Source organism: Cuculus canorus, chromosome 3 (genome assembly GCF_017976375.1).
Source record: "Cuculus canorus isolate bCucCan1 chromosome 3, bCucCan1.pri, whole genome shotgun sequence".
Classification (NCBI taxonomy): Eukaryota; Metazoa; Chordata; class Aves; order Cuculiformes; family Cuculidae; genus Cuculus; species Cuculus canorus.
This window is the reverse complement of record NC_071403.1, coordinates 19,522,598-19,546,447: the sequence shown is the minus strand read 5'-3', so window position 1 is coordinate 19,546,447 and position 23,850 is coordinate 19,522,598. Positions and strand designations below refer to the sequence as shown.

Here is a 23,850-nt window from a genome sequence, read left to right as displayed (position 1 = left end):
TAAGTTATGTTCTGCGATGCTCTTAGCTGTTTATTAAGTCGCTAGTTGTCTCAGAGATTATAAATTCGTACTTCAGTATTTGTTCATGTGCCATTTAGCCTCTAGCATCAGTGCTATTGATAGTGCCCTTTCAGCATCTTTGGGATGCTGATTTATTAGTAAGAAACTTTGTTTTCCTGCATTAGTGGAACTATGCCAGTCTACATTGCATAGCTTTCCATGCTGAATACTGGTAAGTGCTGGGACCTTCCATGCTTATAGACATTATAAATTACTGAGTAAGGAGAAGGATGTGATCTTAATACTTGTGTTTCCTGAATCAGCACTTTGTGGTCTGGCTTGATTGTGCTCTCTTTAAGAGAGTACTGTTCGGCCTAAAAAATAGACAAGACTCAAGGGGGATCTAATGAATGTATACTTGAATCACAGAATCACCAGGTTGGAAAAGACCCACTGGATCATCGAGTCCAACCATTCCTAACACTCCCTAAACCATGTCCCTCAGCACTTCATCCACCCGTTCCTTAAACACCTCCAGGGAAGGCGACTCGACCACCTCCGTGGGCAGCCTGTTCCAGTGAAGGGAAGAAGGGAAGATGTAAATAAGATGGAGCAGGCTTTTCTCAGTGGTGCCCACTGGACAGAACTAGAGGCAGTACGCACAAACTGAAACAGGGGAGGCTCTCTCTGAATATCCGGAAGCACGTTTTCATTGTGAGGATGATTGAGCACTGGCAAAGGTGGCTGTGGAGATTGTGATCTCCATCCCTGGAGATATTCAGACGCTGTCCGAACATGGTCTTCGGCACCTAGCCTTGCTTTGACAGGGAGCTGGACTAGATAACCTCCAGAGCTGCCTTCCAACCTCAACCATTCTGTGATTCCATAATGCTCAAGAGAGGGGAAAGGAGATAGCTTACTCAAATTCTTTTGTCCCTTCCTTATGTAGATGTTAAGAGAGCTGTGCTGGTCCTTCAGTGGGAGAGAATGAAAGCCCAGTTTTTATGCCACTAATGCCCCATCTGGGCTTTACCTTGCATGGCACTATTGCTTCATGTTCACTTCTTTTGGACATCTACAGTAAACCTTGGTGGGGTCCTGCTGGTCATGTAGTTCTTCACATTTCTGTTGAATCTTTTGAAATTTCCATTTAGTCATGATCTGCATTCCAAAACCTTGGCTGGTACAGTGAAATCTGAGATTTTTGTCAAACAATTAACAGGAAATGGTTTAAATTTTTGGTGTGATAGCTTTGAATTTTGCCTGATTTATAAGCAAACCAGCTGGACAAATCTGTAAATTAAGAATGAGATTAAACTTTTCTTGACTTGATGACACCTTTTGCTATCCTTGTTGAAGTGTCAGCAAAAGCTGTTGTGAAGGTGTTTGAATATTTAGAGAACTTTTTCAAATGCCCTTCATGGCCAAATGCATCTTGATATTATAATATATTTTTCCCTGGTTTACTTCTGGGTTCTTTGTAATAAATGCTTATGTCACTTTAGGATATAATTTTGAAGAATGTCTTTCCTCTTTTATACTCAACTTTGAGACGACGTGTTCTTGTGTTTAAAAAAAAAAAAAGTAGCATCTAAAATACAAGTACTTTTATATGTTATGAGGATTTTTCCTTTCTCTGTGAAAACAATGTTATAGGTGTTTTGCTGGAAGTCATCTAACAACTCCATGAAGCAGTGTCGTTGGGTGTATGGCCGGCAAGTCTTCATGTCCGATGTTGCTTTAAATGGAAATGAAATAATGTTTGTCACACAGGATGGTGAAGCCTTTACAGGGAAGTGGCTGGAAGAGGGGAAAAAAATCTCAGAAAAGAAAGGTTAGCTGTGATTTCTTAATGGTTTTTGAGTACTTAATATAGAAATTTAATTGAATCTTTACAGTCGCTAACAGTATTATGTGGCATTTTTTTTTCTTTCCTCTGTGGCTGACAGTTGGTAACATTGACCACTACTGTTCTCTTTCCTCAGTAATACTAGTATTTACTTACTTTGCAGCTTTCAGTTAACCTTGAGGTAGAGAATTTCAGGGAAAAAAGGTAGTTCTGAAGAGTAATAGTAGCACAAGGGTCCGGTGTAATAATCTTGTCACATGTTGGATGACCAGTCCTGAGAGACTGGCATTACACAAAAGAAAGAGCATGTACTTGCTTGCACAGCTAAGTCTATGAAGCCTTATCATGTTTCTCAGACACTTATCTGGGCATAATACAGGGTCAGAACAATTTCCACCTTATTAACTTGTCTCATATTGCTGAGAGTAGGTCTTGATGGATAGTTTTTCTGCAAGAAAGATACCTGTCTGAACTTACATATAGCTTTATGTTGCAGTTCTACTTCCTTTGATACTGATATTCCATCTTTAGTTTTGTCCATCCATTTTTTTGGATTCTTTCACAACAAAAAAATCTTTCCTTTGTTGCTCAATCCAGATTTGCATATTAGTTTTACTCTTCTGCTACTTTTGTCTATTCTACATGTCACGTAGTTGTTCCCTCATTACAGAAACACAAAATGTATCTCCTTTTTTTGCTCTCATTGTCCTGGTGCCGGTATGTGTCTCTAGGCACTCTCTGTTTATTGCTATTATTTTTGTAGTTTTAGAATGTTCCGGGAAACTTTAGAATCCAGACCTGTTGACTGGTTGAATGTCTAGTTGATGTTCACCATTGATTTTTAATGAATGAGAGCTTCTGTTGTTTTTGAAAGGTTTTAATGAATATGGTGAATGGTGTACATGTATTCAGTCATCCAGTTCTTGAAAATCCAATATTCGAAGACTACCACGTTTTTTAATAGTATTTTCTGCGTTTGCATGTAATTTAAACAGATACAACAGGAAGTCTGATATGACAGAAAAAGAAAATGTGCACTACTGTGGACTGATGCACAGCTGGTTTTGTTCCACAACAGGATGCATTAAATGTTAGATGGAGTGTTTTCCCTTATGTGAAGAAATGGCAAAACACTTCTGCTATGAGTTTTGGGTATAAGCTCTCCTATATGTAATGTAGAGTCTTATTCTGAAAATGTCTTCCTACATTTCAGTTAAGAGAGCTGAAATTTAGACTTATTCAGTGACTCTGTCAATGGACTAACAGAAGTCATAAATCTTGCCTTTTCCTTTTATCAGTTGCATGTTAATTAGCTGGGCCTTTCTGTGTTTTTTTTTCCCCAATCTTTTTATTTTTTAGCAGAACTTGTATCAAGTCTTCAGAATTCTTCATGTGATGTGTCTTATGAACATGACACAAACAGTGTGTATGAAAGAATTCAACTTAAGAAGCTTACTTTTGTCCACCGAGCTGTTAGTATTGCCACCGATCCTAATGGTTGCAATTTTGCTGTTTTACAGTCAGATCCTAAAACAAGGTATATTTTAAATATCAACAACTGTAATTTTTTTTTTTTTTAAAATGTGTGTGATTGCAATTAATTCATTCTGCTGTTTGGAACCATTTTTTTACTCGTAGCAGAAGTCAGAGGTTAAATTTGATTATCCACACTCCTAGAGGATAGCAATTGTTAATAAACAGCTGTCTTGAACTTACACAAAGACTTATATATTTGCAGAATTAGTATAGATAGTGTTGATATTTTATATAATGTGTTTAAGGCAAGCGTTTGCGATGTATTTCTCAACACACTGAGCTCTAAATACTTAAAAATCCACTTCTTCAGTAATCACCAATGGTCAGCTTTTAAATACAGGTGAAAAGTCAATCTTTGTTTAGAAAAACCTGTTTAGAAAAAACTGTTTAAAGTAAAATGAGTATGTATAATTCTGAACCATGTTCCTTGCACTGCCATAATAGTTTCCAATACAAATGGTAAAGACAAAAGCTAATATTTACTTATTGCTTTGGATTGTTATGAAATACAGCAAATATTTCTGTGTTATCTTTTTAGAAAAATGAGGTGGAGATAAGATGGTTCTCTGATAATACGTATTAACTGGCTACATGACAAAGACAAAATACTATGATATTCTGAAGCTGTGCAGATATTACATATGTGATTTAATTGCTTAAATACTGTATTATTAGTTTTTTTTAAAATAATAGGACAAGAAATGTTTAGTCCAGCAATCTAAGAAAATACCCAAACAAGCCAAATGAAAGCAACCTTACCCTGTTCACTAAGGATACTATGTAAATTTATGGAGCCTGTAAATACTGTTTTTTTTAATGGATTTCATTTTGTTCTAGTCTCTATGAAATTCCAAGTGTGTCATCATCACGTTTTGGAGAGGATTTTGGCAAACTGTTAGATGAAACAGATGAAATGGACAGCATCCATGATGTGACTTTTCGAATTGGCACAAGAACCTTCCCTGTGCACAAATACATCTTGGCTGTACGTTCTGGCTTCTTCAAGAATCTGTTTGTTTCTGGTGGCAACCACCTAGACACTCCAGACATCCATCGTAAAGATGAAGATGCTGTTGGATGTGATCTTTATGTAATAGAGAAGGTTCATCCAGATCTGTTTGCATACCTTCTGCAGTTCATATATACCGGTACTTGTGATCTTTTGACTCATGGTTATAAACCAAAAATCCTGCATAAAGGAAAATCAGAAGAATATCAGGACACTTTAATTTCTAACCTGAGCAAAATGAGTTTTGATGATAGTGTTAATGGAAATGTTAATGGAAAGTCTGCATTTGAGATTTATAGAAATAATCAAGTGCAAGTTATAAATGAAAAACAGAAGAGCAAATCTAAAAAAGGCAAAGCTGGTGAAGAAGCTAACATTGTAACAATGTTGCAAAGCGCTGCAAAGAAGTTTGGACTCGGCAATTTAAGTGGAAGGTAGGTGAAAGGAAATGCATTTCTGTGTCAGTAAACTTCGAGGAGTGCTTTCAATTAAACTGGTCTAACTTCAGTTGTTATTAAGAGTAGAACTCTAGTTGGAGTTGATAAGTTTTCCTTTTTTCTATTGTTTGTAAGTATGCAATTTTACTGCATGCACTGTGTCATATCATTAAAGCAACATCAAGTTTGTTCTCTTAAGCAAGAGGAAACTTGTCTGACCTTTTTAAATTATGTCAGAAGCAGACTTTTATAGCTTGATTATGTACTTAAAGCATCATCTTTCAGTAGGCTTCTATGCGATGAAAGTGTGCTATTGCCCTCTTATTGTGACCTAGAACTCTGGGACACTTAAAACGATGTATTTAAATAACGTATTTAAAACATCTGTCCTGCATATCTTTCAGGGCTCTCTGAGACTTGACATCTGATGCAAATCATCTGACTTTCCAGAATGACTGTTGTAACAGAACAAATACTGATGTTTTACAGAAAGCTGGTCTCATTGAGTTTTGGACTGATGAATTTCTATGCTTTGGTCGATAATCTACCATTTTTCCATAAACAATGAACATGTTTAGTGTAAAACAATGCAGAGAAAAGTTCAGTTCTTGTTTAGCTGATGCATTTTAATGTTATGTGCTGGAACTAAAGGAACTGAGATTAAATATTTATGTAGAACCTCTGCAGGTTTGTTTTTTTTCTGCATTTGTCTTTTTTTCAAAGGAGGGCATGAACTTATTTTCAGGGCAGGTTTTTTACTGTATTTTTTGCAAACGCTAAAATAAATCAGCAAAATTTTGAAGCTGCTGCTAAACTGAGTTCCCACATAAAATGTCCATGTTAAAGCACTTTCCCTTTAAAAGTGTATGGATTTGTAATCCACCAACAGCACTCCTATGTCTTTACGATCCCGTTCACAAGCCTTCTTGATGAATTAAGGTGGTAAAGAAGCCTGTAGTGAAATATGCATCTCTTTCAAACCACTGTCTTTTTGTTTTGGTAACTGGGTGGTAGAGGTATATGTAACTCATAGAGTTTTGACTCTGATGCTGAACTTCAGCCCTTACTATAGCCATATAGTTTTTATTTAAGAAAGCAAGTACAATAGCTAAGATCTATAAAGAATGTCAGTTACATTTTACATCTCCAGTGAAGACTTCCAAGTAACGACTGGCCCTTTCTAATTTTCTGTGATATGAATGACTGTGATCCTTTTTCTTGCTTACAATATGAGCCTACTGGAGTGCTTGTATATTGTGAAGCTGTTCATAATGATTTGGGCTGTATACTAATTGTATTATTAATGATTTGCAGGTTGGATGGAGTCAGGTTAGAAAATGGAAAAATTAGTGTTGTCAACAAGAAGAATGGGAACAAACCAAAATTAAATCAGAAGGAATGGTAAACTTTTAAAATGAAACTTCCCTGCCCCTGCCAACTTCTTCTTTTGGCATCTCTTTATCTTAAGTGTTCTTAAGTTCTCTGTAGATGCTTATAAACTGATCTATGAATTAATAATCTGGGATAGATGATATATGGTATATTTTTGCTTCTTTTTGCTGTACATTAATGTGTTCTGTGGATTAACTGCATCATAGGATATTGATGCCGGGAGAAGTGTTGTGGGTAGTCCAGTCAAAAGCAGTTTGATTTTTTGCAAATATGCTTGCTGTGACAATAAGACTACATGGATTTGAAATAAAAAAATGCATAATATATTTCAAACTATGACAATCTGTTGTATCTTTCGATTGAAAAAATTCTTTACGCTTTTATCAGTGATGTTTGGTTTTTTTAATTCCTGGTGTGACTGCTTGATTATACACAAAGCAGTCTACTTATATAGTAAAATAGTCTACTTATATAGTAAAAGCTGCGTTGTGTAAAAGTGGTATTTTCACAGAATTTGTATTACTTCACTCTTAAAACATATTGCCAAAGCTTATAGTAGCTACTGATGTAAAAGAAATACCTAATCTAACATGGGCCGTTTAAGATTGACTGAAATGAGTCAGAACTAAATGTATTTGGTCATGCAATTTTGAACCAGTTATTTAGCATATATTTTGAAGGAAATACTTCGGATGGAATTTTGAGAGCTCAACTTTGGACAAAATATTTCTCACTTGAAAATATCATGCCTATACTTTTAGGTTCACATTATATGATACTATTAAAGCTCAGGTGTGTTTTATTTTAAAGGATAAATCAAACTTGCTGAAGTATACATTTCTTTGTAGAGTTTACAACTTGTAGCTCTTATCAATAGTCACAGTTCTGATCCTATTAAATATCTTCTAGGTCGTACCTCTGTGATGTGACCCTGAAATCTTTAGATGGAAAGGAATTTCCGTGCCATAAGTGTGTACTTTGTGCAAGACTTGGTATGCATGTGTGTTGATACATTTATATAGATGTAAAAAAAATTGAATTGTCTTTTTTAGCTAAAATTTTATTGCATTTTGAACTGAAATGCCTTTCTTTACAGATTATTTTCACAGCATGTTAAGCAGCTCATGGATTGAGGTAAGCTTGCCAGAAGATGTGTGGTAATATGCTTTGTTGCATCAAATATGTGACAGCTTTTTAGTTTTTCTGAAAATAATTATCATAAATACTGGGGAGAAGGAAAGGGTGATTCTTGGATCTGGTTTGCAAGAAGAAAGAAAGCAACAAACAACATTTTTGTATTTGTATATCTATATTTGTACTATTGAGTTTGTGCATTAAATCAGACGAATACATGTAATAATGTATATCAAAGGAAAAATTATTACTTTTGCAAAAGTATTGCTTTTGCTTTAGGGGTTTATTTTGAGCTAATTCAGGGGCTCATAAAAACTGTTGGACAGTTGTTATGGGATGCTGCTTTGGATGAATTTTGGAATTCAGAAGCTATGTGTTAATGGTTGAGATGGTTCTTGTAATGGAGAATTTGCCAAGGACCTTGTTTTCTGAGTGATTAACAGTAATGGCTAGTTTTCATTTTATTCTTGCATGGGAACTTCTGATTTCATCAGACTTTTACCTTGAAAAGAAAGCAGATCAGTACCTGCATAGAGGATTCCTGTACTTCTACTTTTAAACAAATGTAGTTAAGTAATACAGTCAAGGGGGATTGTTAGAGAAGATGCTCAAACTGATGAAACACTGAGCTGTTTTGCAAATATTTATTTAGAAATTTGGGCAGATTTTAATTGCTCTGCTGCAATCAATTCTTAATTGTAGAACTTGAGCAGATAGTGTGAATGCTTAAATAATAGTTTAACTTTGACTCAGACTGCGGGTTACATTTTCATTGGCTGAATAAAATATAATTGCCTTCTTAATTTTGTAATTGATTCAAAGTAGCTTATTTTACTCTGTGGTTTGTTGTTTGGGTTTTTTTTTTTTTTTAAATCCTTTTGCCTTTTAGGCCTCCTGTTGTTCAGCTCTGGAAATGCCAATCCATTCTGACATACTACAGATTGTTGTAGATTACCTGTATACAGATGAAGCTCTTGAGATAAAAGGTGCCGTTTAATATATTTTCAACTCAACTATAGCTCCTGCAGTTTTTATATTTTGAAAATAGGATTTCAATACCTTATGCTTGTGTTGAAACTTACTTATAAAATCCAAATTTTTGTGACTCTTGCTTTGGATCTTGAGGTGATGGCTGTACCCCAGGCCTTTTTGTACTTTTTGTTTAGTTTGTCAAACCACAGTTTTAATTTTCCCTGCTTCTTCTGCTTAAAAACAGACAAACAAACAAACCTATTTGTGTTCTTCTGAGTTATTCCTTGTGCTTTGAAAATCCCATTAAAATTTGCAAATCCATTACACTTACCCTTTGGTAAAATCTCGTTGAAGCTGTATGTGTTATAGTCGTTCTTGACTTGCCCACAGCGTTTACTTGATGCTTTCTTTTCCAGATTCTCAAAACGTGGAGTTCATATGTAATGTTCTTGTGGTGGCAGACCAACTACTTATATCCAGACTCAAAGAAATCTGTGAAGTAGCCATTGCAGAAAAACGTGAGTTTTTATTGTAAAAGTTTAGAGAATAAAAAGATCCTTTTTTTTTTTTTTAAAAGACTTTAATGTTCTTGCCTGTTTCAGCACAGAATTACTTCCTTATATTCCTTGCTGTTCGTTGCATTGCTTTTAACAGTTGCTTCTTTAGTCTGGGTGATGTTCTAGGTCAGCATGATCTTCCATTCCTTATGCACTATTGAATTCAACTCACGCTTTAATAAAGAAAACAAAAGTAAAAAAAAGGCAAAACAACCTAACCCCAAGACCACTACAACAAATAAACTAAACTTTTATAAACCCTTTATTTCATTGAATTGAAACATTATGTCTGTAAAACATGATAAAATGAAGTTTGTTTCTATTCCTGTCCTTCTATGTAGTTGTTTCATTGTTTATTTGACACAATGTTGTTTCTATATGACTATGAAAATCTCTCTTTTCTAGAAAACAATTTCTGCTTGACATTTCTTAGTGACTTCCATTTTTCTCTCTCTTTCTCTCCCTCACCGCCTACACCTTCACCTCCCTTTTTCTTTCTCCCTGCTAGAGGAACATTTGGAGATTTAAGAACTATTTATGCTGTGTATGGAACTTACTTTTTTAAGAGGTTTTTTCCACTTTTGTTTTGGACTGCTGAGTTTCAGTATAGTGAAACTGACATTTGTGTAGGTAGGGCCTGTTTCTGTGAAGCAGCCACTGTATTCAAACTCCTACAAATTTATGTGGTTACTGTAGTCTACGGCCATTTGGGCATTAGCATTTTTTCTGGGAGTGGAGAAGTGGTATGTTTCAGTAACTAGATTACGCTGTGCAATAAGTCTTAAACTGCGTGACATCGCAGCACATGATCCAATTTAGTTTGTTTTATTTATTCTTTGCAGTTACTTTAAAGAATGCTGCCGACCTCTTGGAGTTCTCAGCAATGTATCATGCAGAACAGTTAAAACTGTCCTGCTTGCAGTTCATAGGACTCAATATGGCAGCTTTGCTTGAAGCAAGGTAAGGAAGAATGCAAATGTGTTTGTGTACTAGCTGTTAAATTCAGACAGCACGAAAAGGCAAAAGGGTTGAGAGAACTAATAGGAGCCATCAAATATTAAAATGTGATTGAATGCTGCTACTTTAAAGGGAGGCTTATTCTTACCAAACAGGTAGAAAGAAATAGCTAAATAACTGTACATACTCTACCTATGTTATACAACCTGGCATTAAGAGCCTGAATTAAGGGGAAAAAAACTTTTGAGTTCAGTGGGCTTTGACATTAAGCCTAGTCTTGTTCAGGTTTTTTAAATTGTTTTTGAAGATGCATAAAACTTCTGTGGTGCTTTTGCTGTTTTTTACTTTTTTTTTTTTAAAAAAAAACCAGTCACTACACGAATGGAGTTTATTTTCAGTAGCTTTATTATATAGCTAGTGCATTTTCCAAAGAGGATGGGCCTACTTGCTGGTAGTCTTTTGCTTTAACTCTGCAGTGAGGGTTAAAAAAATTAATTCCTCTTGCTTTCCCCAGTGATTCAGCTAGGGTTCTAGGAATTTGAAGGTGTGCTCTGGCCTTCCTTCTCTTGATGCTTTCAGACCTTTGAGTTTCTTCCAGAGTACATATCATCTTTTTGGAGCTAGCCTTACCAGCACTACATTTTTTCTAGCAAAGACTTTAAAACCCTATAGAACATAAAAAAACCAAAAATTCCATCTCTATTGTTGGTCCACTCTGTTCAGTCCTGGCCTCTTTCTCATGCTTCCTTTTGGCTGTAGATGTTCTTAGGGATATGGACCAGTTGACAATGCCAGCCCTTCATTGCTGTGCCACACAACTGCTCTGCTTGTATCACTGAGACAGGAATTCATTCTTATTAGCAATTTTTCTCTTCACATCTTTATGAAGGATAAACGTTTTAACCTTTGATTTTGGAGAGAAGAGTGAAAATCCAATGACATTGTCTTAAGTATTATTCTGAAATCAGATTTGTTTCATCTTGAGCCTGGAAAGGATATACAACATTCTTACTATAATTAAGACTGAATCTACATTTTAGTGAAAATCTGAAAATGTCATTACTGGGTAGCAAGACTTCTAATATGAGACAGACAGAACTGAATCATGACAGCTTTGTGCAAGAAATGCTGCTCAGGTGGGCGAGACAGTTCTGTTGAGTGAAGTTTGTTCCTGTGGTATTATTTTTTGGCATAAATGTCGAACGATGTTGTGCTGAGCTTTATAGAAGAATTTACATAGACTTTAAGTATTAGATACATGTCAGGAAGACTTGAAAGTATGCAGAAATAGGTAAAGTAGTGACCAGTCTCCGGTAACTTAACTTATATAGGTCTATATTGGCTGTGGCCCAGTAAAGGTAGGCCATCTGGAAAGGTTGTGGGCTTAATCATGCCTTACAACAAGGACATTGACTAGTTTATACTTTGTTCATTTTCTTCCATCTGACTCGGTGACCACAATGAGTAGGTAATAGTGCCGCTAGGTGAAATTCGTCTAAAATGTTCATTTGAATTTTTCATTAATGTGTGGAGTTTGTTTGGGGTTTTTTTTTTGGTTGGTAGTATAAGTTAATTTTATTTTTTTATTTTTTTTAGGACTCTGGATGTTTTAAGTGATGAAGTTGTGAAGGAGCTTTCTGTTTATTACAGGAAAATGGTAAGTTGTACAACATGAATGGAAGCTAATTAAGTTTAAAATGAGAACAGATGAGTAAGAGGCTGAATGTGGAACATCTGACTCAAAAGCTAAGGTTGGCTGCTGCTATCGTTACTCTCATGGAGCTCGTATTTCATTATTGAATAGCCACTGCTGCAACAGTATTGTCCTTCAAATTAATTATTTACACATGTTAAGTATATTAATGTTCTGTAACTAACAATTGTTGTGTGAACAAAACTTAAGGAAGACCTGTGGAAAAGAGCGTCTCTTAGAAGAAAGGAGAAGAAAGCGCATTAGACTTCTTCAGTGTGAAGTTCAGATTAATCAAATAGATCTTGAAAGCAGTTAAAAATAGCGTGAAAGTTAAAATTCAATACAAGGGAAAAGCCAAGGCACGTTATAATCCAGTTTTCTTTGTGTACAGTAGTATATGGTGAATGCTTGCAAAACCTTGAAGCCTTTTGCTATCAGGAATTATAGGCAGCAGAAACATACGAATTGAGTCTGTCACTTAAAATAATTCTCCTTCTGTTTTGCTTAAAGATGTAGCTTAATTAATTACTTGATCTGTAGAAGGGTTTTAGATGACAGTAGATTTTGATCTCTTTGCCAGAGTTCATACACATGCTAGCATACAACTTAAGAGAAACTTACTGTAACTGCTTTTACATCTACAGATTCCAGCTATGGTTAGGCGAGTAATTACTCCATATCCAGATGGACCTGACATAAGTTCTTTTGAGCCTGAAGATGGAGAGAACTTTGTATTTTTAAGGGAAGAAATGAATACAGAACAAAATTCTCAGTAAGTATCTATTTTTCATTAACATTTTTGACTAGGCTAGCTGTGTCATGGTCTTTATACTCCTTGGATGGTTCCTGACTCCCTTTGGGTTTAAAATTGAGATACTAAGAAATAGGCAAATGGAGAATTCAAGGACTGTTCTCAGTTCCTTTAAGTATTTTAAAATGTTATGGAACTACAATGGAGCACTTTTTACAGTTTATAACTAGCATGTGAGTAAAGGTAGTGAAACTAGTGTTCACAGTAAGATTTGGGAGTTATGCATATGAAGAGAGTACCTGTGCATGTGTGGAACCAACTCTGGAGATCATTGAACTTTGCTGAGTTAGGATAAATCAAAAGATACAGAAACCCAGACTTTACTGTAGATCTGCCCAGACAATTGATAAGCTATATATTCTTAACAGAATTGGCATGCAAAATAGGAAGTTTTTTAGCATGAATTTTTGATATCAGTTTGAAGTGGTTACTGTCTGCATGTAGAATAACAAAATATGTTTAAAGTGTTAGAAAATGTGATCCAAGTGACTGCAAATCAAGTAGCTTGGTCTTGGTGGTTTTCTGGACTTCTGGTATTCTGTCTTTGCACATTTGTTCTGAGGATGTAGAGGTGAGAGACTAACTCAATGTGTTGCTTTTCTCTGACACACAAATAATAAGATGGCAGCTGGGTTTTTTTGGTACAGTTTTTAAACCAGAGAAGTTGGCTATGATATCACAACTATGAAAAGTTGGATAGTTGGATAGGATGACTTGGTAACATGCTTCCAATGTGGGTACTGAGCCATGATGTCACTGTGCAGATGAGGCCTTGCCTGCAGTACTGTGTACTGTTCTACCTCTTCTGTCAAGAAAAGTTATGCTAAGGGAACTAGTATAGGTAAGGATGAGTAGATCAAGCGAACTGAGAGGCTATTTTGTACTAGACTTCAAGACTTTGGTGTTGTTTGCTGTGATGTGTAGCAGGCTTAATCTGACCTAGGTGGCAGTGCCAGCCTGTACAGCTGCTCTGTCCTCCATTATCTCAGCAGAAGCTGTTGTGTAGTGTACGAGACCAAAGACTAGGTCCAGATGGAAAAGACTTTCTTCTCTTGCTCCTGGATCTCTGCCCCCAAATAGTTTACTAAATAGTTGTGCCAGTGCATAAGCAGAGCAGGAACAAGCAGCTGGTGACAGCTGGTGGCACCAGCTTGAAGTATAACCCTTGCTGCTGAATGAGAAACTTAACATTGACACTGATAGTGCGGAGGCTCAATTTCATTGGTTTTAATCCATCTTGGTGTTTTTTTTTGTTGTTGCTTTCTTTTTAATAGGGAAGCCCTTTTCAAAAGAGCAAAAACTAAGGCAAAAAAGAAGCCTCGAAAACGGTCTGACAGCTCTGGAGGATATAATCTGTCAGATATTATTCAGAGTCCAGCCTCTACAGGTCAGTGGGAAAGTGGTTCCTTTCGGGTATAAAAACTGAACATAACATTTAATATGCAATGTAGTGCTTTTACCATACTTAGTAAGGAAGTCTTGTGAAGATTATTTCTTTTCTAGCATACGCTATAGTTAGATTTGAATAGCGAATTCTTAAGATTTTGTTTGAAAGGATGTATGTTGTATTAAGCTTGTGCCCAAAGTTCAAATTCTGTAAATGCATGTATTTTATCAAATAAAGTCAATAGGCACATTTGCATGTGGGTTTAAAAATTGGAACATTTGTGCTAATATGTTTTTATTTTTTTTCTGGAATGTAAACAAAAGAAATAGTCATGGTGGTAGGTGAGAAAGGTTGGTAGAAGGTGGTGAAGAAAAGAAATTGAGAAGGTGGTAGAAGAAAAGTGGTGGTGTTACTTCCTAAAACTGTGTGTTGTGAGACAGAGAAAGAAAAGTGGTAATAATCTTATATATTCTAGAAAAAATATTTAAGATAGTCTTAAATTTGTTTATACTTATTACACTCTAGAATATTGGACTAGGTAAACTTCTGAATATTTTGTAGTAGTATAGAGTGAATAACTTTTGGGGGTTTTAAGCATTGTTTTGTCTGGCTTTCGTGGTTTAATAGTTCTACTCTTTTCTTATTTTTTAGGCTCAGTGAAACTGGATGAAACTAACTCTGTAGAATCACTTCCAGAACTCTTAACATCTGACTCGGAAGGTAGTTATGCAGGAGTGGGTAGTCCCAGAGACTTGCAGTCCCCTGACTTCACTAAAGGATTTCATCCAGAGAGTACTGAGGTTGGGTTTCTGTATTCCTTGCACTTTATTTGTATGTGTTTATCTAGTCCATCAAAAGCACAGTTTGTCTTTTGGAGGGTTTCTGAGAAGTTGTTAGTCCTTAAAATGGGATAGACAATTTAAAGTAGATATTTGTCTGGTAAAGCAAATAAAAATGAGTATTTGTTATTAAGTCTTCTAAGGGTGATTAACTCGTGGGGTGCTGTAATAAGAATTTTTATGTGCTGTAGTGTTCAGAAAATTACAAAACAAAAGAGAAATTATGTAAAGTCTTTTATTTATTTCATTTAAAATGCAAACCAAATCTGAAATTCAAAAGCCAAAAAAAACCGAAAAACAGAAGCCAAATGACTTGAGGAAAATTTTGTTGTTCTTTGACTACTATAGTTGAACAGAATTATAGTCCAGGGTAACTGAGGCATAAGCTGCAAAGAGAAATAATTCTGGGAGAGTTATGCCTATATTAAGTGTTAAAGCTTTAGAAGCGAACATCTCTGAGTGAATTTCCCACTATCAAGATCGCAAATTGGAACTTAAATGATTCGGGGTGCAGTCTGTAGCGAAAAAAGAGACGCAAATAGCAGACTGATCAGAGATTCACTATGTTACGGCTATCTTTGAGGTATCCTTTTACATCTCTTGATTTATACATATCATTTAAGTAGTTTCTAAATGAAAACATGAGAATATTGTCAACATTCTTCTGTCCTTTAGATGAAGAACAAAGCATGCAGTCAGGGTATGAAACCCTCTCAACCTAACAAGGAGGTGAAGTCATACAAGGGGTCACCAGCATTGACACAGTCTGTTCCACGGTCCATTCCCAGTGCCAAAACCACCTCTGCAAGCTCTCTCAATTGGGTAGCAACCAGTTTCAGGTGGAGTAATACTTGTTGTCCCTATCTAATGTACAATTACTGTTCCACACTTGGTAGTGAATGCTAATAGTATTCTATTGAGACTATATAAAAAATCTATAGGCTTTTTAAAATTATCATACATTACTTGCTATTTGAATTAAAGATTTTGGCAGTTGACTAAAACTGATACCTATTTTAATTATTCTTTGATGAAAGCAATTGCTAGGTGCATTTTGAACTTTCCAAGTGCTACTAGTCTAGACTTATGGTATTTTATTTTTTTTTTTTGAAGGCCTGCTTGGTTAACTTTGTAAAATACTGGGTAATTCTTTGTAGAGGCAGACCATGGCTGAAGCCATCAGAAGTACCATTGTACTTTGATGTTTTTAAGGCATACCTTTAGAGTTAAAAGGTCTGTGAAAATCAACACCACAGGTAACTGATACAGTAATAAAAAGTTGATTATTGATTTTTTTTTTCTGTGTCAGTATCTGCATATGAAAAGGGAGCAGTACTGTGATAGACTGAAGTTCTGTCATGCCAGATGTCCTGTTTCTGACAGCTTTCAATGAAGGTTGAATAGAGAAGAGTTTAAGGATTTAGAGAATCGTATACCAATGCCACAGTTTTCATAGGCTCTGCTGGTTTGTGGGCTGATGGGCTTTGTTAATACAGGAGAGAGAGAGCTGTAGAAATTAAAAGTTGCAGCTCTGGAGTATATCATCTGGTGAGCAGAATCCATTAGTAATCTGTGTTTTGTCTCACTATATATTTGTGCAAGCCTAGTCTGTGCAGAGGCAGTAACATATCCCACAACCGACTCTTTGGTTTTTAGACTGGTTGGAAGAAGCTCCGTCTTCATCTGCCATCTTAAAGTTCTTTTTGAATGTATGTTAGAGGATTGCATGGAAGGGGAACGAATAAAACCACAGGACTTTGTTATAATGTCATTGTGCCTTTATGGGTTTCCCTTGAACTCTCTTCACTCTTGCTGATATTGTTGGTATGATGTCATGAAAAAACAGGCAGCATTGTTGTATAGAATGTTTAAAGGATTAATACTGTAGTGTATTTGGTTGAACTGCTGTGGTGGAGCAGTGACAACAGGTTTTGGTGTGACCTCTCAGTGGTTAATTCACTAGTTACTCTATGGCAGTTGGGTTTATGTAGAGGGAGACAGAAGGAGGGTTGCTTCAAAATATTTTATTTTGAAGGCTGTCTTTGAATCTAGTTGTCACACAGCTTAGTTTACAAATGCCTTTACATGGATTTTAATTTACAGTTTTATGTAAAGCATGGGAAAGCCTGGATTTAATTCCTGTTCATTTGTGTGGAATTTTAAAATTAGGTCGTTTGTGAAAGAGAACCCTATGAATTCCTAAATTTTGAGAATGTTACTGGTGTTTATACAGAGCTCTAACTTTGCAGCGTGTTCTGTTTGCCATGTGAAGTAATTTTATTCCTTTACTTCAAAGAAAGATCTAATTCTAGCTTCACTAAAGAGTTGTGAGTAATGCCTCTCTCATACTTAGCACGAACAGTTGATTACTAAGTAGGTATCCTAGATTTAGGTATCTAATTTTTTCTAAAGTAATCGTTACTCACATCATTTTGTTTCATAGTGTAACGAGTCTTGGAAGTATTTTTATAGTGTGCTCTTAAATATGTGTATATTTATAAAAGTTTTGACAAAAACATTCTATTTGAGGTTTGCCATAATTGAGGAAACAGGCATAAATTACACATCCTGTTACCAATCTTCATATGTGATTTAGAGGATTTCGGTGAAGGCTGGAACTGTGGAATGTAAGTAAAAAGTGAGTGCCTTGTAAGGTAACTTTTTATTTTTCATTTAGCCCTGCCAGCCCTCCTGCTATGGATCTAAGAACCATCATGGAAATTGAAGAAAGTATGCAGAAATGTGGAACCATGCCGAAGGCAAATTCAGGGTTGGTAAAAAACCAAAATCTATAAAAGAAAAGGGTGATAGACCAGGCTATTATGAATTTACTTAGTGGTTCGGGCAGTTCAGAGTTTAAAACAAGTTGTTCTGTTTGGTTTTGAACATCTTTGTTTACTTCAGCTCATTACAGTGTTTTTTGTGAGCATACCAAATTTATCCTTATATTTTACTGCAGTCTTGCTTGGTCGGCTGCTGCAAAAGCATGTCTTAGCTGTTGAAAAGTGAAAGAGCAAGCTAGTAAACTGGTATCTTAAATCACTGACCTGCTCTAATGGGCTTATCCTGTTTCCAGCCAAAAAACAATTAATTCTTGTCCCTAGCACTGTGGAAATTACTGTGTACCAGTACTGTAATTGATCCTGAAATTTGTTTCTTGTTTTGCATTCACTGACCTCCTCCAGCACCTATGTGTTGTTATTGACACTTCTTCCTTAGACAGAAGCAAGGGTGGTTCTTGCTTGGAGAAGCAAAGACAGAGAGATAAATGTACGCTTTCAGGAGGCAATGGATTAAACCTGGTGTTTCTTGACTGGTAACACATGGAAAAGAACTGTAGATGACTTTCGTGACCTTTGAAGTATAACTTTCTTGTAGAGGAGAGATAAGTAGTAGTCCTGCAGCCTGGTAAAGGATTCCTGGCTAGATAGATTCAGAAGCTGTGAGCAGAGTAGCCAAGACTGAAGAATCCAAAATAACTTAGAAAACAAATTATTACGAGTATTAAAAATGTCTATAATATGTTGTATAAATTCCTTATGCATGATTATGTTTTGTTTAAGGGGGCTAAGCTTCTGACAGGCTCCAGAAAGTCACAAAACTAGAAAATAGTCTTCTGGTGGCATTTCATCTCTTCTGGAGACTTGATTCCTATTCTGGATGTTTTCATTTTTAGATTTCAATGTGAAGTATAGTTTTTGATGTTTTTCTTTCTGACACTTTTGATTTGCATTGATCCTCCTGCTCCCCAGCCATCCAACCCTCCCCCCAACATATAGTCCCCTTTTGGCACTCTAAACATTTGGTCTAGGAAAGAAGTATTTTTCAGCTTAATTTGCAAGACTGAAGGAAAGTCATCTGAAAGGACACTAATCTTACATCTGCTCTCTTTGTGGTATCAATTCACAGCAAAATGGTGTCTCATGGAATCAAGCTTTCTCAGAAGCAAAGGAAAATGATTGCCTTGGCAGCAAAAGATAATGGATCAGTAACTAGCAGCACAGAACATACTGCACTAATAACCACACCACCTCCACCTACGAAAGTCGCAAGGCTAGGGAATGCATGGTATGTCAATCAAGTATCAGTTCTTTTTCTTTGAAGAGTTTTTACCTTGAGTAGTCTCTTAGAAGCAATTTCTTAAATAAAAGCAGCCTAAGTTGTGTTGATTAAAAAAGTAGCATTGAACTATTTTTTTCTACAGTTCGTAGTGACCTGGAAATTCAAAGGGGGCAAGGAAATGCAGTGGTTAGTTTAACAGTTCTTTGAAATTTTGCTGTAGTGAGTCAGAAGACTACATCCCATGTGGTTCTTGCCTGTGTGTGGTGTGGTATTTGCAGGTGGTATCCACGTGAAGTATAGAAAAAAAGGTTAAGCGCAAGCTTTGAAACTTAGTCATGAAGAGGTTATTGAAAACTGCTATGAATGCTGAGTTTTTTTTCTCTGTCAAAAGAAAAATGTTAACCCTTCTTGGGGGAAAGGGCTAGAATGACTTTGGAGGAGAGCAAAAATAGAATGAAATTATAGAAAACAAAGTTATCTAGGTGGCTAGGAGCTGGAAGGAGTGTTCTATGCTGCTAAGAATTCTTATGGTGGAAGGATGCATAATGGCTTTAAAATTACTTTTAGTGATGGTTGCACACAATTGAAATGTTCAATTTAATACCACTGTATTGAATAGAAAAATGGTTCATCATCTGTTCAAGGAACTAGGTTTATGCTTTTGTAAGTTCAAAACAAATATGTGGCCTGTTAGCTGCTAAGGGGTGCATGGAGAGGAAAAAAAAAATCACATAACTAATTGACTGAGGAAAAGGTAGGCTGCTTCCTGGCAGTAGTTACTTTCTGAGAGGTGTTCTGTGTTGGAAGGTTTAGGGCAATATCTAGAACTGCTTGCTTCCCTGCTCCATTTCATGTATCTGTTACCTCATGTTTCTTTTTTGCATGGATGCTATTATGATCAGCACCTTGAATTTGAAGTGCCTTTAGATTTCTTTGAGATTCCACATACGTCTGTTAGTATGCTGTTATCTTAGTTTAAGACCAAAGTCATAACATCCATATCCCAGAGCAGAAAAGTGGTAAAATAGAGCTGATGTTCAAAATATTCATGAGTAATGTGACAAGCTGTGAGAATATGTTGTAATCATCTTAAAATCATGCACTATATATGAGATAATAATTGATTCTGAAATGGTATTCTACTTCCAGTTATGACACCACAACAAGCTTTGCTTCCCTAGTGACACCATAGAGTACATTCAGCCTTATGGTTAAAGGGCTTTAGTATTTTACAGAACCTGTCAAAGATCGTACCAATGTGATCTGAAACAGGCAGTTTTTTGTGAATTCAAGGTGTTGTGGCATGATGTGTCCTTCAAGCAGTGATTCTTACAGCGATGGCTGGGGTTCTTCTGAGAGTCAGTGAAAGGCAGGACAGGCTTCTGTAGGCATCTGTGTATCATGGATTGATTATAACTAAAAAAAAAAGTTACATGCTGTGTATTTTTAGTGTCCGGCTTACCAAGCTATAGAGGTATATTACTACAACAGTTATTTACAAAAATGAACTGCCTGAGACAACTTGGTTTTAAAAATATCCAGCACACAATATTTCGAGTGAGTCTAAGAAAAGATTAAATTCTTTTGTTTTGATTTATACAAACAGGACTTAAATAAATTGAAAAGAGGTGTTTTCAACCACGCACACCTGATACCAAAATTTAGGGTCTCATTTATTCCCTCAGCTGCAAAAATATTTTCTAATATAGCATTGGGAAAAGCTTATCATGTTGTCATAAAGAGGAAATAAAATGAGTTGTTTTGCACCTAAGGATTCTAGGCTGTACTTGGCCTCGGAACTCTAATTGGGACCTTCACAGTAGGAGAAACAAGGACTGCAAGATTTGTCTTCTGGATTCTGAAGAGTGGGTGAATCTCAGAATACTTAACACTGATCCTTAATGTGCTCCCTGCTTTACTCGGCTGCTGCAGTTGAAGCAGTGAGTTAATTTTGGCTTAGCTTATGGACCTTCAAAGGGCTATTATACCTCGGAGGCTTAAGATTGGCTGGGAGAGACTGATGGTTGAATTAGTTGGTGACTGACACAAGAAGTACTGAGTTATGCCAGCATTTATTACTTTAAAATAATATATTCCATCTACTATTTTTAATCTTGCTATTACAGTTATAATTATGCCTAAATTATATGTTACCAAATAGCTACAATGATGATGATGTATACAGTCATACGTACGCAAAGGACATGGGCTTGTTCTCGCACTAATTTATGCATTGTTACGAACCCACTACCTTTCTGACTGTCAGTGACTGCACGGCAGCACCAGTGAAGTCATGCTCTTGTGCACTGCCCAATGGGTGACTCGAAGGGGGAAGGTGTCTGTGCTGATGTGGGAGGACAGCTGCAGCTGGCCAGGGATGATGCTGCTGAGGTGGACTGGAGCCTGCAAGGGTTGATCCTTTTCCTCGGGCACCCAACAAAGTCAGGAGATTTTCTGTGATCTGTGGTTACAAGAGGGTTGTCTCTGGAGTCTTCAAAGGTACAGATCTGCTGTGGTGTGGCTTGGGCTGATGTTAGTGATCACTGGTGTAAGCATTTCATGGATGTTTTCAACCAGTCGTCTTAAATATCATCAGTTAATTTCTTTGTTGTTTCACTAACCATTTCTAACTTGCAGTTTTATATACTTGCCCTTGACAGACTTCAGGTGTCAAGGCAAGGGCCTATGAGAACTCCTCCAACAGGAGTACGTTTGTATGGGGCATCTGTTTTTCTCCAGCCTGGTCTTCTCCTTTTCCCCTTCATACAAAATTTTTAAATAAAACAAAGCCTGAAGTAGGTTTTAGAGGACCTTGCATAGCTTATCTAATTTTCCAGGCTAGTTCTCTTTTTGGTCCTGAAGTCCTGTTTTTCAGTATAAGATAACTGACTCTTTAGGAGTTTTTATACTGATTGACTTAAGCACATGAGCTAGATGCCTCTCGTTAAGTGATTCACTTCTTAATACACGAAAGAAGACATTAGGAGAAGCTCTGATAAAAGGCATACAAAAATATGGGGCATAACTCCCTTGATCTGGCATTTGAATAGTTTGACTAGTCATGCTATTTATCTGCTCTCTGATAGATAATTCTTTGTCTCAGCTGTTATTTAAACTATCAACTGCCTATGAATTGTTCTTGCATTTAAAGAGGAAGTATGGACTGATTTTTTAGTATGCTTAGAATATTGTCTCCAGAAAATATTTTGTGCCATTTAAGTTCAGATTAAACTGTTTTGAAAGTAGCTGGGGTCTACTGTGTTACACAAACCATTTTCAGTGGAAAGGCCAGGGTATACTTCAGGAGGATGGAATCCAGTCTGACGTTCATGTGGCCACCACGCATGATTCTTTGTGTTCCTATGCAGCGTTCATCTGGCTGCTGATGTGGAAAGTACCAGTAGCTCAGGAGTTCAAGCAAAGAACCAGTGGGAGGTATATGAATATTTAAAATTATGCCTAGCTGCTGGGATAGAGCATTTGTTGAATTAATTTAAAGCTGCTTTAGGCAAACCATCAATTATTTGATTGCCCCTACTAGCTGTTCAAAGAATTTTTGTATGCAAGATAGAATGGTGTTATTCATCTGCTCTAATATTGTATTTGCAAAGTTATGTTCTGTAAATCCCCAATGGACTGTGGGAGTGCATTTGGCAATAGATTGAACTTTCCATGTGTGTAGTATAGTCAAAGCTACAGAACTTGTGCTCCAAAGAAATAAGATACTCATCTTGGATATGCACTGAGCACACTTGCCAGAAGGGTGTGGGACCTTCCTGCACTTTTTTTTTGATTGACTAAAAGAGGCTGTCATATACCATGTCCTACCTTTCCAAGCAAAGGAAGCCTCCAGTTTCATAGTTTGTGGGGGGACTGAACCTATGTTTCCTTCTTTGAAGAAAAGTGGAGATTAGAAAGGAGAGTGCATTAAGGAATCATACTGGCAATACTTTGGGCATATGTCATGCAAGAAGCTAGATTTTAAATTTATTATTTTTCCAAACATACTCTGATTAAGGGAAGGGGTTGTTGATGACTTGTTTTGTTAGGCTTTTTTTTTAGCTTAGGAGAGCCTGTGGCTTTTCAAGGGTGGAAGCAAAAAGAAATTTTAAGACTTTCCTGAATATTGCCAGTTGTGTATTTTATGGTCTAGGTTGTCAGTTTGTCAGTATTGAAGTATCAACAGCTATTTTGAGATGTCATGCTTTGATGCTTTGCGGTTACAGCCTAGAGAACTTAGTCATATTCCACTTTTTTAAAAACTATGCATAAATTAGCTTTTATAATGCTACAAATTATATAGAAATCATAAAGAAATGACAGTGTATCAGGCAAGATAAGCTGAAATTTAGAATTATTAGGAAAATATATATTAATTTAAGCTGAACCGTTTTAAGCAACCAGTAATTGCTTTGGTTAGGTTCACAAGTTGAGAATGACACAGGGTTGGATATTTTGGTCCTGTGTTCCAAGTGGGTCTGATAGTAGTACAGAATTTTCATGAAAATGGGTAGGCTGCGTAAATTATTAGTAGCCAAAAGAGCTTCTGTGACAGCATATCCTGAAGAAACCAGTTGCCTACTCAGCAGAAGTTTGGGGAAGTTCTGGTCAAACACTTGCCTGGACTCTTGTGTATAGAGATTCCTATTCTGCTTTCTGTGCTGTTCAGCCAATATTAAAAAAGAAAAGAAAAAAGCACCACCTCAACCTTAGGCATGAGATTCAGACATTATATATAGCTGTCAGATGCTTTTATGGTAAGATTTCAGGTAGCGGTGCAATGCTTCAATTCCCTTTTTTATCTTAAATTGTATACCACATAGATGTCATTTTGACAGTTTGGCTTTAAATGCTTATGGCAGGTGCACAAACAATTACCGTTGTATAGAAAGCTTGTTTTTCTTTAGTGGTGTGTATAATTAATCTCTTATTTCTTGGAGTAGATAATAAGCAGAGCTATTCTTCCAATATGTATTTTGTATATTTGACAATGAATAGGACTGCAATGCTTAGTAAATTTAAATGTGAACAAGTGTATGAAAAATTAATTGCTAAGTCTTGATGAGGAAGGGAAAGACTAATGGTTACTGCCTTGAATTCTGTTAATAAAAAGAGGTTCAGATCAGTCTGTTCAGAATAGCTACGATGCTAAATTGCTATTTTTTCATATTGGTTTGTTTTTAAAAGATAATATGCAAGCTATAGCTTGGTAACA

At 36.3% G+C, this 23,850-nt stretch overlaps 1 protein-coding gene across 3 annotated transcripts in view; it reads left to right on the top strand.

The window, feature by feature from the left end:
• Nucleotides 1–23,850, top strand: part of IBTK (inhibitor of Bruton tyrosine kinase) — a 53,822-nt gene that overhangs the window by 20,937 nt on the left and 9,035 nt on the right. Inside the window, exons 10-25 of one of the 3 annotated variants that reach the window (XM_054062241.1) lie at nt 1,657–1,834; nt 3,212–3,386; nt 4,223–4,828; nt 6,146–6,232; nt 7,133–7,215; nt 7,320–7,357; nt 8,247–8,343; nt 8,746–8,847; nt 9,729–9,846; nt 11,440–11,500; nt 12,181–12,308; nt 13,622–13,734; nt 14,386–14,534; nt 15,249–15,412; nt 17,251–17,343; nt 18,483–18,641. In XM_054062241.1, coding sequence (XP_053918216.1) covers nt 1,657–1,834; nt 3,212–3,386; nt 4,223–4,828; nt 6,146–6,232; nt 7,133–7,215; nt 7,320–7,357; nt 8,247–8,343; nt 8,746–8,847; nt 9,729–9,846; nt 11,440–11,500; nt 12,181–12,308; nt 13,622–13,734; nt 14,386–14,534; nt 15,249–15,412; nt 17,251–17,343; nt 18,483–18,641 — 2,351 coding nt within the window. Of the gene's footprint in view, nt 1–1,656; nt 1,835–3,208; nt 3,387–4,222; nt 4,829–6,145; nt 6,233–7,132; nt 7,216–7,319; nt 7,358–8,246; nt 8,344–8,745; nt 8,848–9,728; nt 9,847–11,439; nt 11,501–12,180; nt 12,309–13,621; nt 13,735–14,385; nt 14,535–15,248; nt 15,413–15,686; nt 17,220–17,250; nt 17,344–18,482; nt 18,642–23,850 lie in introns of those variants that run through there. The other 2 variants (XM_054062240.1, XM_054062242.1) reach the window with 2 other exon arrangements.